The 14843-nt window shown below is 43.8% G+C and overlaps 1 protein-coding gene across 1 annotated transcript in view; it reads left to right on the top strand.

The window, feature by feature from the left end:
- pdzrn3a (PDZ domain containing RING finger 3a) overlaps nucleotides 1-14843 on the top strand; it is a 46626-nt gene that overhangs the window by 26640 nt on the left and 5143 nt on the right. The window contains exons 4-9 of the mRNA XM_017715914.2: nucleotides 7366-7631; nucleotides 12456-12546; nucleotides 12673-12771; nucleotides 12865-12927; nucleotides 13021-13122; nucleotides 14222-14335. Of these exons, the coding sequence (XP_017571403.1) occupies nucleotides 7366-7631; nucleotides 12456-12546; nucleotides 12673-12771; nucleotides 12865-12927; nucleotides 13021-13122; nucleotides 14222-14335 (735 nt within the window). The remainder of the gene's footprint in view (nucleotides 1-7365; nucleotides 7632-12455; nucleotides 12547-12672; nucleotides 12772-12864; nucleotides 12928-13020; nucleotides 13123-14221; nucleotides 14336-14843) is intronic.

The raw sequence follows: 14843 nt of genomic DNA, 5'->3' as shown, positions 1-14843 counted from the left end.
GGATGAATTAGAGCGGAGACTGTGAGCCAGGCCTTCTCGTCCAACATCAGCGTCTGACCTCACAAATGTGCTGTGCACAAACGCACTCCTAACCCTTGAGGAAAGCCTTCCCAGAAGAGCTGACGCTGTTATAGCTGCAAAGGGTGGGTCGACATCATATTAAACCCTATGGATTAAGAATGGGATGTCACTAAATTTCATATGTGTGTGAAGCCAGGCGAGCGAATACTTTTGGAAATATAGTGTATTTAAAGACTTTTACCATAGAAGAACCACCAGATTCTGTCACAGATTGGCGAGGCTGCAGAAGTGGCCAGCAGATGCAGCTCACTGACAGGCAGTATATCTCACATCAGCGCTGTTAGAAGACCAACAAAGAACGACAACACACTCAGGTTTGTGTGTATGTGTGCGTCTGGCTGTGTGTGACAGTGACCATTCATAAAACCTGCAAGCCTTAATTTGAAAAAATTAGATTAAAACTTGGATTGTTTTGTCTGTAAGAGTTTATGCCGCTTGAGTCGAAAAGAGTATGAACCTTATGATTTGGTTAATATCGCACAGTCAGGGAAAGAGAACAGAAAGAAAACTGCATTTGAGTTTAATGGAAGGGTTAAGTCGCACTTAGGCACCTCATAGACACATGGAATCAGCTCAGATCCTGTCCTCTGTGTGGACAGTGTATAGTTGCTATCCATCCATCCATCCATCCATCCATCCATCCATCCATCCACTAAGCCGCTTCTCCGTCAGGGTCGTGGGGGGGTGCTGGAGCCTATCACAGCAGTCTTCGGGCGGAAGGCAGGATACACCCTGGACAGGTCACCAGTCCATCGCAGGGCAGTGTATAGTTGCTATAATATTCCCAAATGTTTTGCCATCATGTGCTGCTTTCCAGAGCTCAGAGCAGCGCTAGAGAGTGTTGCAAAAGATCTGTCAGGTAAATTGCTGAATATTTAATACTTTCTGAATATTTAATGTTGGTTTGTAGGCCCTGATCGCTTTCTTGATCTAATCTGTGCCACTGTGTGGTTGTTTTGTGATCTTTACTTGTTTTCATTCCCATAGCAATTGTACTTAAAACCAGAGTTTGGTAATAATAATGAAAATAATATAATATTTTTAAATTTATATAGCACTTTTCATGCCGCTGGCAGCTCAGAGTGCTTTACAGACAGGTGATAAAACACAATTATACAAGAAATCATTAGTGTTTATTTAGAATCATTAGTATTTAATAACGGAATCCATTTAATGGCATATGTAATAGACGAGCGGGAAACCGTTACTATTAGAGCTAGGCCTTTGTTAGTCTGGCCTTTGGGCCATAAAAGAAAAATCACGATCAAAATTGAGGAAGAATAACCTCCCTATGTTACGCCCTATGGGGTTTTAGTTGTGTGGTAGCAGAAGGCCAGGGGTCGTAACCCAACTGTGAAGAAAAGCCATTTTGTCCTTTCAACAGAAATCAAACCACTTTGGGAGCCACAACAATTTACATTAATTTTACCTTCTTGGCTGTAAATGTGTCTCAGGATGTGCTGATGTATGAAAGTAGAATAAAAAATATAAACAAGGACTCAGACTTACTTTGCTCGGCTTTAAGCTTCAGCTCAGCTGTAGCCGCTTTTCTCGCATCTCCAGCAGGAAACTTTTCCTCAAAAGTTGATCAGTTTCTTGTAAAACGTCTCTCAGCGTTCGACTCTTTGCGAGGCTGAAGTGGCTTCTCATTCGCCAGCTTCTCGTACAGATTTTCCTTTTTCACCTTAAATGGTGCCAGGATGTAGCTAAGTGCTGCACCATTTAAGCTAAAATTTGAGCAAGAAGCTGAGTTTAGTTTCGTGACTAGTGTTTGTCAGTTTCTCCTTGCAGGTTAAACATATCAGGAAACCAGCCGGAGTGATTATAAAAGCAAATCAGTCCATACATCTCCAAACTATCAATGTTCGTCTTAAATCTCTCTCTTTGCCGTTTCATTATCTACTGACTAGGCAAGACTGTTGTCTGCATTGCTATGGTGAGCAGCAGTCTGCGCTGATCTTCAGGGTATAAGGTTGGTGCTATAGCAGCTATGCATTAACGCCAGTGTTCAAGACCATTTATTGTTGAACTGTTCATTTCAAAACCTCTCATCTCCCAAACGGTCACTTTACAGGAGAAGCAAAAAACATACTTTACTTTTAGTGTAAGTCAATGGAACCAGAATTTTCTCCAGGTCATTTTGGGCCCTTTCTTTTGGTCCATTCGTCATGAAGTTTACACAGGCATTTTTGAACTATGTCAAAACTGAAAAGCGCCAAAAATGGAGATACGAGGTTTTGTTCCAGCAGCAGCGATACGTGTACCTTATAGCAGTTTTACAGTGACTCTTTACGTTTATTCTCTCTCTATTATGTTTAGAACCATTAATCTGAGGGTTAATCTGACACAGTAGGCCTTCGGTTCAGCTTCACGAAGAGCAGGCTTGGCTGTGTCCACCTGGAGGCCTCGAAGGCCCTTAAACTACACACACACACACACACACACACACACACACACACACACATAGTCTACGCCGCTTATCCTTCTGGGTCACAAAGGTAGCTGGAACTTATCCCAGTAGTCATTGGGCAGAAAGCTGGAAACCTTAAACCATATATGTCTGAAATATTTCCATATTTTACTCCATTTAGATTGGGCCATGTTGTTAAACGTGTAGACTACTGGGACGCCACCTTGTGTGTCCTCACCTTCTCCGTGATTTATTTGATGTATTACCAATAAACATGCCTTATCCGAATTCCGGTTAACTCCACCGAAACACTTCATGACATTTTTAAGTGGATGTACACGTTGCACCCACGCAGTGCCCCCTACCTGCTTTTCTTTCATACAGCAGTTGCAGATTTCCTCTTTACCTGGAGTCTTTAATTGTTTTAATAGTAGCTAATGAGATTAGATTATTCTAGATTAGGTTCCAGATTATTTTTTTTGCATTTTTATAACAAGTAATCAGCAATTCGTACAGGAAGACGCATGTAGATTTACCCCTCCGACCCTGCTTACACTGTCCGGTACTACTTCGGTCAGCACTCTGCCAGCATGATGTAGGAATTTCAGAGACTGTATACATTTGACGGGGTCATGATAGGGTCACACACAACTGTGAAAGGGAGGTAATGTTTGTGACCCACACAAAATGCTTGGTGTGTTTGTTTGTTTGTTTGTTTATAAGCTTTAGCTCGTTACAGCAGACACTGATTTACTTACAACCCTTATATAAGTGGCTGCCACTGGAATCTAACCTCGGTTTGACCTCACGTGTGTTTACACCGATCAGGCAGAACACTCTGACCACCTCCTCGTTTCTACGCTCACTGTCCACTTTATCAGCTCCACTGACCGTATAGCTGCTCTCTGTAGTTCTACAGTTACAGACTGTAGTCCATCTGTTTCTCTGATACTCTGTTACCCTGTTCTTCAGTGGTCAGGACCCCCATGGACCCTCACAGAGCAGGTACTGTTTGGGTGGTGGGTCATTCTCAGCACTGCAGTGACACTGACTGGTGGTGGTGTGTTAGTGTGTGTTGTGCTGGTCTGAGTGGATCAGACACAGCAGTGCTGCTGGAGTTATTAAACATCTCAGTGTCACTGCTGGACTGAGAATAGTCCACCAACCAAAAACATCCAGCCAGCAGCATCCTGTGACCACTGATGAAGGACTAGAGGATGACCAACACAAACTGTGCAGCAGCAGATGAGCTGTCGTCTCTGACTTTACATCTACAAGGTGGACCGACAAGGTAGGAGTGTCTAATAGAGTGGACAGTGAGTGGACACAGTGTTTAAAACTCCAGCAGCACTGCTGTGTCTGATCCACTCAGTGTGCGTAGAAACGAGGAGGTGGTCATGATGTTACGCCTGATTGGTGCGTATCAGCAAACCACATCATTCACTTTTATGAGCTACTGTTGACCACTTTGTATGAAATTTAGACTGTTTAACTGTTTATTGACTGAAAATGGCTCTGCGCCTGAGCTCTTCTCTGGCTTAATGATGATGAGTGAATCTAAAGCAGGTTGTTAGCTCACACTGAACACAGGCAGAGTACTGAGTTTCTGTGTTATTACTGTGTGAATCAGTCAAAACAGGCAGCTGATTGAACTGCTCAGTCCCCGAGGACATTGCGCTTGGGTTTTGAGTTTCACAGTAAATTGATAAGTAGGATATTTTCCCATTAGTCCTAACTGGCAGGAATCCGTCTCTCAGTCCTGCATTCAAAGGCTTTTCCATGCCTGATTGATGCCAAGTCAAGCACAAACTTGTGTACTTGCTTGATTAAGAGTGACGCAGCTTCTGTTAAATGATATGTTGATTAGGCTGAAATGAAGCCTGGCCAACTGACTGACTAAACTTCAGCCAAGCTGATGGGTCGCCCTCTTGATCTCTTACAAGCCTCCAGTTTAGCTTATGGACTACTATGGTGAACTAGTTCATCCTGTGGTCCATACAGATAAAAAAATATTTGAAAACAAATAAATATTAATACCTTTGATGTTTACAAGGATTATGTGACGATCAGTTTAGACCTAAGGCGTTAATAAAGATAGTAATAAGATAAATGTATCGCAATTGTTGGAAGAAAACCTCGTATCTCCAAAATGGTAACTCACAGGAGAAGGGAAAAACCTACTTTACTTTCAATGTAAGTCAATGGAACCGGACGTCTTTCCAAGCCACTTTGGGCCGTTTCGTTTACTCCGCTCTTCATGAAATTTGCAGGCAGCGTAAAGGGCGACAGGTATTTTAAAATTATGTAAAAAACTGAAAAATGTTAAAAATGGGGATACGAGGTTTATTCCGACAGCAGCGATATACTCACTCATCATTTATGCTGCACTGTAGGGAGGCGGCTTCACCAGACTCCAGTAATTTTTTAAAAAAGATTTTCAAAAATTCACTCACTCACTCTCTCACTCACTCACTCACTCTCTCACTCACTCACTCACTCACTCACTCACTCACACTCACTCTCACTCACTCACTCACACTCACTCACTCACTCACTCTCTCACTCACTCACTCACTCACTCACTCACTCACTCACACTCACTCTCACTCACTCACTCACACTCACTCACTCACTCACTCACTCACTCACTCACTCACTCACTCACTCACTCTCACACTCACTCACACTCACTCTCACTCACTCACTCACTCACTCACTCACTCACTCACACTCACTCTCACTCACTCACTCACACTCACTCACTCACTCACTCACTCACTCACTCACTCACTCTCACACTCACTCACACTCACTCTCACTCACTCACTCACTCACTCACTCACTCACTCACTCACACTCACTCACTCACACTCACTCACTCACTCACTCACTCTCACACTCACTCACACTCACTCTCACTCACTCACTCTCTCACACTCACTCACTCACTCACTCACTCACTCACACTCACTCACTCACTCACTCACTCACTCTCACTCACTCACTCTCTCACACTCACTCACTCACTCTCTCACACTCACTCACACTCACTCTCTCACTCACTCACTCACTCACTCACTCACTCTCTCACTCACTCACTCACTCACTCACACTCACTCTCACTCACTCACACTCACTCACTCACTCACACTCACTCTCACTCACTCACTCACTCACTCTCACTCACTCACTCACACTCACTCACTCACTCACTCTCACTCTCACTCACTCACTCTCTCACACTCACTCACTCACTCACACTCACTCTCACTCACTCACTCACACTCACTCACTCACTCACTCTCACACTCACTCACACTCACTCTCACTCACTCACTCTCTCACACTCACTCACTCACTCACTCTCTCACACTCACTCACACTCACTCTCTCACACTCACTCACTCACTCACTAACACTCTCTCACACTCACTCACACTCACTCTCACACTCACTCACAGTCACTCACTCACTAACACTCACTCACACTCACTCTCACACTCACTCACAGTCACTCACTCACACTCACTCTCTCACACTCACTCACTCACACTCACTCTCTCACACTCACTCACTCACTCACTCTCTCACACTCACTCACTCACTCACTAACACTCTCTCACACTCACTCACACTCACTCACAGTCACTCACTCACACACTCACAGTTAAAGGATGTATAGTGTCAAAGAAAGCTGAGGTAACAGTCAGATCAGTGGGGTAATAAGGCAGGTGAGTGAGGTAACAGTCAGATCAGTGGGGTAATAAGGCAGGTGAGTGAGGTAACAGTCAGATCACTGGGGTAATAATGCAAGTGAGTGAGGTACCGGTCAGATCAGTGGGGTAATAAGGCAAGTGAGTGAGGTACCGGTCAGATCAGTGGGGTAATAAGGCAAGTGAGTGAGGTACCAGTCAGATCAGTGGGGTAATAAGGCAAGTGAGTGAGGTACCGATCAGATCAGTGGGGTAATAAGGCAGGTGAGTGAGGTACCGATCAGATCAGTGGGGTAATAAGGCAAGTGAGTGAGGTACCAGTCAGATCAGTGGGGTAATAAGGCAAGTGAGTGAGGTAACAGTCAGATCAGTGGGGTAATAAGGCAGGTGAGTGAGGTACCGATCAGATCAGTGGGGTAATAAGGCAAGTGAGTGAGGTACCAGTCAGATCAGTGGGGTAATAAGGCAGGTGAGTGAGGTACCGGTCAGATCAGTGGGGTAATAAGGCAGGTGAGTGAGGTACCGGTCAGATCAGTGGGGTAATAAGGTCTGAGGCGGTACTTCCCGAGGATGGACTGTTGAGAGTGATAATGTATTCCAGTATATTTAGTCGTGCAGCTGGAAAATGTTTGGTGTGTTTTTCTATTTTACCTGTTCGAGAGCGACGGCTTGTGGGAAGAAGCTCCTCTGCTGTCATTGTTCAGCGTTAAGAAATGTATTTCCTGCAATAAACTGAACCAGTTTCACTTCTAATGAGAGAGGCTATGACTGCATGTGTGTACAGCTGTTTGTTTGTCTCGCACCGCCTGTGGTTTCTGAGTTATGGTCAAAATTATGCTAAAATGCTCAAACAGTCACGACCAAAACACGAGGTGAAGTCTCAGTGGCGTTATGCTTGTAGTGTTAGTGACAAACTGGAACATTTAATGATCTCTTTCATTAAAATAAAATAATCAGGGCCGCTCGAGGCAGTAGATTTTAGTCCAGTGTCCGAGTCAGCGAAGTCCCGAATAAACTATACGCAGGTCTCTTAATACAAGCCGTCCTTTGTTTAGGACTAAATTGAGATTTTGTCATTCTAACAAAATTCTTGTTTTATTTTTTGTCTCTGTCTGTCTGTCTGCCCTCCACCCCCTCCACCCTCTGTCTCCATGTGCGAAGGCAAATGGAAAGGAACTGTCTTTGGCCACTCATGATGAAGCAGTGGAGGCTTTCCTGATGGCCAGAGACCGCGTTGAGGTTGAAATTCTGCGCAGGGTTGCCCCCAGTAAGACCTCCGTCACTCCACCGTCAGGTGCGAGAGGGGTGGACAGCAGTACGCAGACAGATGTAACTCTGGAGCACCTAAAGGCGACGGCGAATTTAACCTCTTGTACAACACCTTTATGCACGGCCATGGAGGACAGATACAGATGCCTGCGTACCGAGTAAGTGAAACTCATAATGACCTCAAAACACAAACAAAAACACGCAAACATAAACATCCAACATTCCTTAGCAAATAAATGTTACTTCTTGTCTGTTCCTACTTACACCTATGAGGCATATCAAGGAGTGTGTTGTCCTGGTCTGAGTGGATCAGACTTTTTAAACCCCTCAGCGTCCTGTGGGCAACGTCCTGTGACCACTGACAGATGAGCTGTCGTCTCTGACTTTACATCTACAAGGTGGGCCGACAAGTGTCGGAGTGTCTAATAGAGTGGACAGTGAGTGGACACAGTGTTTAAAAACTCCAGCAGCACTGCTGTGTCTGATCCACTCAGACCAGCGCAACACACACTAACACACCACCACCATGTCAGTGTCACTGCAGTGCTGAGAATGACCCACCACCCAAACAGTACCTGCTCTGTGGGGGTCCATGGGGGTCCTGACCACTGAAGAACAGGGTAACAGAGTATCAGAGAAACAGATGGACTACAGTCTGTAACTGTAGAACTACAGAGTGCAGCTATACAGTAAGTGGAGCTGATAAAGTGGACAGTGAGTGTAGAAACGAGGAGGTGGTCAGGATGTCACGCCTGATCGGTTGGTGTTGTACTTTGTTGTTTTGACCAAAAAGATGGCAGCTTTTTATGATACAGGTAGCAGGAAAGCTTCAGTGCTTTTGAAAGCCTTGGCTTGCCGTCATCGTCAGGCACACATCAGTTAAACCATGAACGCAGACTGTCTCCGTCATGTGTTGCCAACAGGGGAGCCGCAGGACGCCCTCTGCTGGACAAACAACACTCACAGCATGGTTGAAGCCTGCCTCCTCCTGCACTGGTACCGATTTATCTGCAGTTAGATCACACCGGCCAATAATATTGGCAACAAATGCCACATGTAAATCAACTGGAGACCTTTCCGTTGGTTCTCCAATGCATAAACTATTGATTCGCCGGCACATACCTGGAAAAGAAACAAGCAAACAGGCTTTTTTTGATCCATAAAGTGGAGAACTGGGCATAAAAAGACACGTGAACTGCTGAGTATCACATCCATGAATTAAAGCTGCTCTCTACACTTTAAATTCATGACAGTTCTTTCATTTTTAAACCAATTTGCCAAAAAGCCGAAGCTACGCAGATTGTGCCGCTGTCAAGTTACTGACTTCTCCGCATGCGTTTGAAGTAAAAAGGAATGTCTGAGACTTTATTGTACAGCTTTTTATTCCATTAGGTGTGATGTAAAATATTCATGAAATGTCTTGGCACCAGACTGCATGGGGTGAGACGTGCTTTCCCCTAACTAGGACGTATTAGTATGCATGAGTTCGGTATTTTGGGCTGATCTGACGATCAGTTTGAAGTAGGACAGTAACTACATCTCTCAGCTGGACATAGACAGACAGACAAAGCTTCTTTGCTGCCTTACTTTGAAGTGGCATTCATTTGAGGTGTTGATATTTGATTGGAGCCTGTTTGAAGTTGTATTTGTTGTGATCAGAGTTACAGAGGATTGATTTCCTAAATGTTTACGGAATAGTTTTTCCTCGTTTCTGCATGTCGCTGTTGGAAGGAAACCTCGTATCTCCAAAATGGTAACTTTAGTCAATTTTGGGCCGCTTCTTTCAGGCCATTCATCAGGAAATTTACACACAACATTTTTTTTCAAATCATGTCCAAAACTGCCGAAAATGGAGATACGAGGTTTTCTCCCGACAGCAGCGACATGCCGGTTGAAACATGAAACAAGTAAACTAAGAAATGATCTGTTACATTAGTATTTAATGGATTTATGCACCACTATAGTGCACATTTTATCCCGATTACCATTTTCGCCTCAATTGTTTCTGTTAATGAGTGCGAGTACGTGCGCTCAGTAATCTGGTCCTATTCGGATTTCTGCAGTTTTCAGATTTTTCAGTTTTCCGATCTAGATATCTGATTAAGAAATCCGATAAAGAGGCTGGGTTTGAGCTCAGGGATCCGATTCCTCAGTGCATGTGAACTCTTACTCGGTGGACGTCGCGAGACCAAACACAAAATAAAGGATATAAATATTCTTCTGTGAGTTTATCGGCTGATTGTAGAGCAGAAATCTGATGACTGTCTGACTCGTGTTGACCCGGAGTTTCCCCATTATCTGATTACTCAAGTGCATGTAGACCTGTTGATGGGATTACTGACCAATTCGGATTTTCCGCAGTTATCGGATTATTGAGTGAACACGTGAACACGCTCAGTGATTCAGACGTTCAGGTTCTCTCAGTCAGGGCAAGGTGACAGCTTTCACACAAAGTTCTGGATGTCCAAAGTTCAGTCTTCTCATAATCCATAACCTCAGTTCCAAATTTCAGTCATCAGTCCATAAAACGTACTCCACATCACAGATGTCCAGTTTTTGGGTTTTAGTTTTCCTTTTTTCATCAACAGCTTCTTGACAGCTCCATGTATTTTCTGACGTATAACCAGTTCTTCTCACAGTGGAAGGATGGACAGAAACACCTGTGGATGTTTTCAGACCTGAAGCAGCTTGATGTTCTCCTCAATTCATGTTCTCAGAGATGAAAGCTTTACGCCAGGGACCCATGAAGATGTCTGGATATCTAGTTTCCAAAACATAGTTTGTATGGAAAATCTCATAGCCAGGTTCAACACAGCAAAGCGGTTAACGCCTGGTAACCAGGAGAATTTAAATGATTCAATCCCAGAACTTTAGTTTGGCATTGGTTCTATTCTGTGCCTTTGACCTGCATGTGCTCCTAATATTATATCGCTGTTGGAACAAAACCTCGTATGTCCAAAATGGGAACTTTACAGGAGAAGGAAAAAACCTTCTTTATTGTTAATGTAAGCCAATGAAACCGGAAGTTTTTCCAGGTCATTTTGAGATGTTTCTTTTGATAAATTCATCATGAAATTTACACACAATGTAAAGAGCAACAGGTATTTTGAAATTATGTCAAAAACTGAAAAACATTTTCTTCCAGAAGCAGCGATATGTTCCCGTTTAGACCATCTGCACTGCGCATTTTGAGGAATGCAATAAAAAGATGATCACAAAAAAATGCATCGTTGAGCGGAAGCTTAATGCCAACACCGATTCGTATTAATGCTAGAGCACACAGACACGGCAGAGCAGGGAAACTGTCTGTAGGATTAGACAGTGATAATATAGAGCAGGTCACTAATAGATGGTCCATGGTCTGAGTCCGGACCCAGACGGTGTCCTATGCAGACCTAGACCTACAAATGATAAACTATGGAGAATTATTTAATTTCGATGGGGTGGTCCTGTTTTAATCAGCTTTTGCGGCCACAGACCAATCGCATGCGTTGTTAAAATCACAGGTGACGCACTCAACCAATCAGATCTGTGCATTACGATGAGCTCTGAGAGTCGAGTCAATGATGCCACACAGGGGAGGGACGAGGAGAGAAACAGCGGTCAGAGAGGAAAGTGAGCCAGAGGGAAGTTATTCCACATGACGTGATCTAAAAAGAGGAAACAGTAAATGTTGTTGAAATCTGACCGAACTGGACTTTATTTGATCTGATGTTCAGTAAATGGTGTTGAAATCTGACCGAACTGGACTTTATTTGATCTGATGTTCAGTAAATATTGTTGAAATCTGACCGAACTGGACTTTATTTGATCTGATGTTCAGTAAATGTTGTTGAAATCTGACCGAACTGGACTTTATTTGATCTGATGTTCAGTAAATGTTGTTGAAATCTGACTGAACTGGACTTTATTTGATCTGATGTTCAGTAAATGTTGGTGAAATCTGACCGAACTGGACATTATTTGATCTGATGTTCAGTAAATGTTGTTGAAATCTGACCGAACTGGACTTTATTTGATCTGATGTTCAGTAAATGTTGTTGAAATCTGACCGAACTGGACTTTATTTGATCTGATGTTCAGTAAATGTTGTTGAAATCTGACTGAACTGGACTTTATTTGATCTGATGGTCAGTAAATGTTGGTGAAATCTGACTGAACTGGACTTTATTTGATCTGATGTTCAGTAAATGTTGGTGAAATCTGACCGAACTGGACTTTATTTGATCTGATGTTCAGTAAATGTTGTTGAAATCTGACCGAACTGGACTTTATTTGATCTGATGTTCAGTAAATGGTGTTGAAATCTGACCGAACTGGACTTTATTTGATCTGATGTTCAGTAAATGTTGGTGAAATCTGACCGAACTGGACTTTATTTGATCTGATGTTCAGTAAATGTTGTTGAAATCTGACCGAACTGGACTTTATTTGATCTGATGTTCAGTAAATGTTGGTGAAATCTGACCGAACTGGACTTTATTTGATCTGATGTTCAGTAAATGTTGTTGAAATCTGACCGAACTGGACTTTATTTGATCTGATGTTCAGTAAATGTTGTTGAAATCTGACCGAACTGGACTTTATTTGATCTGATGTTCAGTAAATGTTGTTGAAATCTGACCGAACTGGACTTTATTTGATCTGATGTTCAGTAAATGTTGTTGAAATCTGACCGAACTGGACTTTATTTGATCTGATGTTCAGTAAATGTTGTTGAAATCTGACCGAACTGGACTTTATTTGACCTGATGTTCAGCTGTCGACTGTATAAGATGCTGATATTCCTGCTCAGCTACTTCAGTAAACAGTATATGGCTCTGAGTCAGGATGCAGATTAGATGTTACGATGTTCTGGACCTTCGCTTGAGGAAATTCTCTCTAACTGGACCTTCTTGAATTTTAATTAAAGACCCCTGCTATAGAGCTTTGGCCTAAAACATGGTGCAGTTCTGAGTTAACCTCTGAATTTCTGACTGCAGGAGTGAAGTAGCTGGCTATGGCTCACTGTACCCCAGCGGCTTCTTTGAAGGCATGACAAAGGACTCCGGAAGAGAAGATCTTGAGTTTGAGGTATTTCTTATGCATGAGCACACAAACACGTTCCTCTGCCACCTAATAAGAGAGCAAACTGAGCTCCAGTGTAAGATCATTAAAGAAAAGTTCAGTTAAAGGACAAATTCTTTGCCTTGTCTTCAGGAGGTGCATCTGCAGAGAGTGACCTATCAGGACAAGCTCGGCCTGACGTTATGCTGCAGGACCGACGACGAAGAGGAGACTGGTATTTATGTGAGTGAGGTGAGAATCAAAAGTGGAATTTCTTATTCTATTTGAATGAGCCCTGAAGGTTTCTAATAATCTGGACATCAATCACCTAAATTCGTCCCTTAGATTGATCCAAAGAGCATTGCAGCGAAGGATGGCAGGGTGAGAGAAGGTGACCGAATTGTTCAGGTATCATTTTCCCCCAGTTTGCTAACTTTTTCTTGGTTATTATGGAAGATGTGCTTGGCAGAACTCATTTTGCACATTGCTTCTGGTTTCAAGATCAATGGTGTGGAGGTACAGAACCACGAGGAAGCACTGGCCGTGCTGTCAAAGGGAAATGCGAGGCACGTACGCCTCCTACTGGCTCGACTTGAAGTCCAGGTCTGTGTTCTACTGCGCTCATTTCTGCGTTTAACTACACTGAGACCCGGTTTACACCTGGTCGTTTCATGTCTCGAGTCTCAAAGATCAGCTTCTTATCTGAATAGGGAAGTTTAAATGCGCCTGAGATGCGTTAAAAACCTTTTAATCCAATCAGCATCCAGTCGAACCACTTCAAAAGCTTTTTTTTTTTTCCATGTTAAGATGCAGACGCTCTTACCAGAGAGGTAGTGTTAGGAGTCTTGCCCAAGGACTCTTAGGTTGAAATCTTGCCCCACGAAAAAAACGACTTCATTAACATTAACAGCTACTAGCGCTGCTCTGTAGGCGACCCCGCCCATCTTCAGTGACAGCAGAGGAGGGTTCAGCAACCTCGCTACTGGGCTCGCTGATGGACCCTCATAGAACAGGTACTATTTGGGTGGTGGGTCATTCTCAGCACTGTAGTAACACTGACGTGGTGGTGGTGTATTAGTGTGCGTTGTGCTGGTCTGAGTGGATCAGACACAGCAGTGCTGCTGGAGTTTTAAACACTGCGTCCACTCACTGTCCACTCTATTAGACACTCCTACCTCGTCGGTCCACCTTGTAGATGTAAAGTCAGAGACGACAGCTCATCTGCTACTGCACAGTTTGTGTTGGTCATCCTCTAGTCCTTCATCAGTGGTCACAGGATGCTGCCCACAGGAAGCTGTTAGCTGGATATTTTTGGTTGGTGGACTATTCTCAGTCCAGCAGTAACACTGAGGTGTTTACAAACTCCAGCAGCACTGCTGTGTCTGATCCACTCAGACCAGCACAACACACACTACCACACCACCACCACGTCAGCGTTACTGCAGCGCTGAGAATGATAATAAGGTCATAATGTTATGCCTGATCGATGTACCTCCAAGATGACCATGTGCAAAGGTCGCTTTGAAGGGAAACATGATGAAAGTGAATGCATGTGGTTTAAAATCTTGTCAGGATACAGTTTAGAAACAGGTCACATGAAAAGACCAGGTGTAACGGGATCTGAGAGAGCTAAGGATGATCATTACCTACTCTCACTGATTACCAGCGTGGAGGGATTTCAGCTTCCTTCTTGCATGTTCAGGATGATGAGTGGTTGGAGGAAGACAGCCACGGTTTCCTTGATGACTTACACATGGGCGTGCTGGAGCAGCAGCCCTGCCAGGCGATGCAGTTCACTGCCAGCATGCTTCACCAGGTATGTCAAAACAGCAGGGGTCTGCTAGCAGGCTTCAAATGGCAAAGCACTACAGGTGCCTTTTAGGTTAAGCATGAAGATTTCTTCTGTTCTTTACTAAAACCAGTTTCCAAATTCATGTTTCTTGGGGGAAAGAAAATGCCATGTCAAAATACCATGAATAAGACATTAGCGCTGTCACAACGTTACACCAGCTGGCGCAGAAAAGACATTCTTTCTTCAATAAAACTGTTAACAGTTACGTCTTGGTTTGCTGGGTGTGTTGAACACAGTTCCTCACCCTTTACACTTCACTTCACTACAGCTTTTAGTAGTTTGAGGGACAAACCACAGCGTCCTGTGGCCACTGATGAAAGACTAGAGAATGACCAGCACAAACTGCAGCAGCAGATGAGCTGTCGTCTCTGGCTTTACATCTACAAGGTGGACTGACAAGGTAGGTGTGAGGGTCTAGCCTGCACCGCCTGCTGCCAGCAGAGGGCGACGACAGCAAGGCATCCAGCCTGCA

This window comes from Pygocentrus nattereri, chromosome 9 (assembly GCF_015220715.1).
Source record: "Pygocentrus nattereri isolate fPygNat1 chromosome 9, fPygNat1.pri, whole genome shotgun sequence".
Classification (NCBI taxonomy): Eukaryota; Metazoa; Chordata; class Actinopteri; order Characiformes; family Serrasalmidae; genus Pygocentrus; species Pygocentrus nattereri.
The sequence above is the reverse complement of the archived record's forward strand: the minus strand, read 5'-3'. Positions and strand labels throughout refer to the sequence as shown.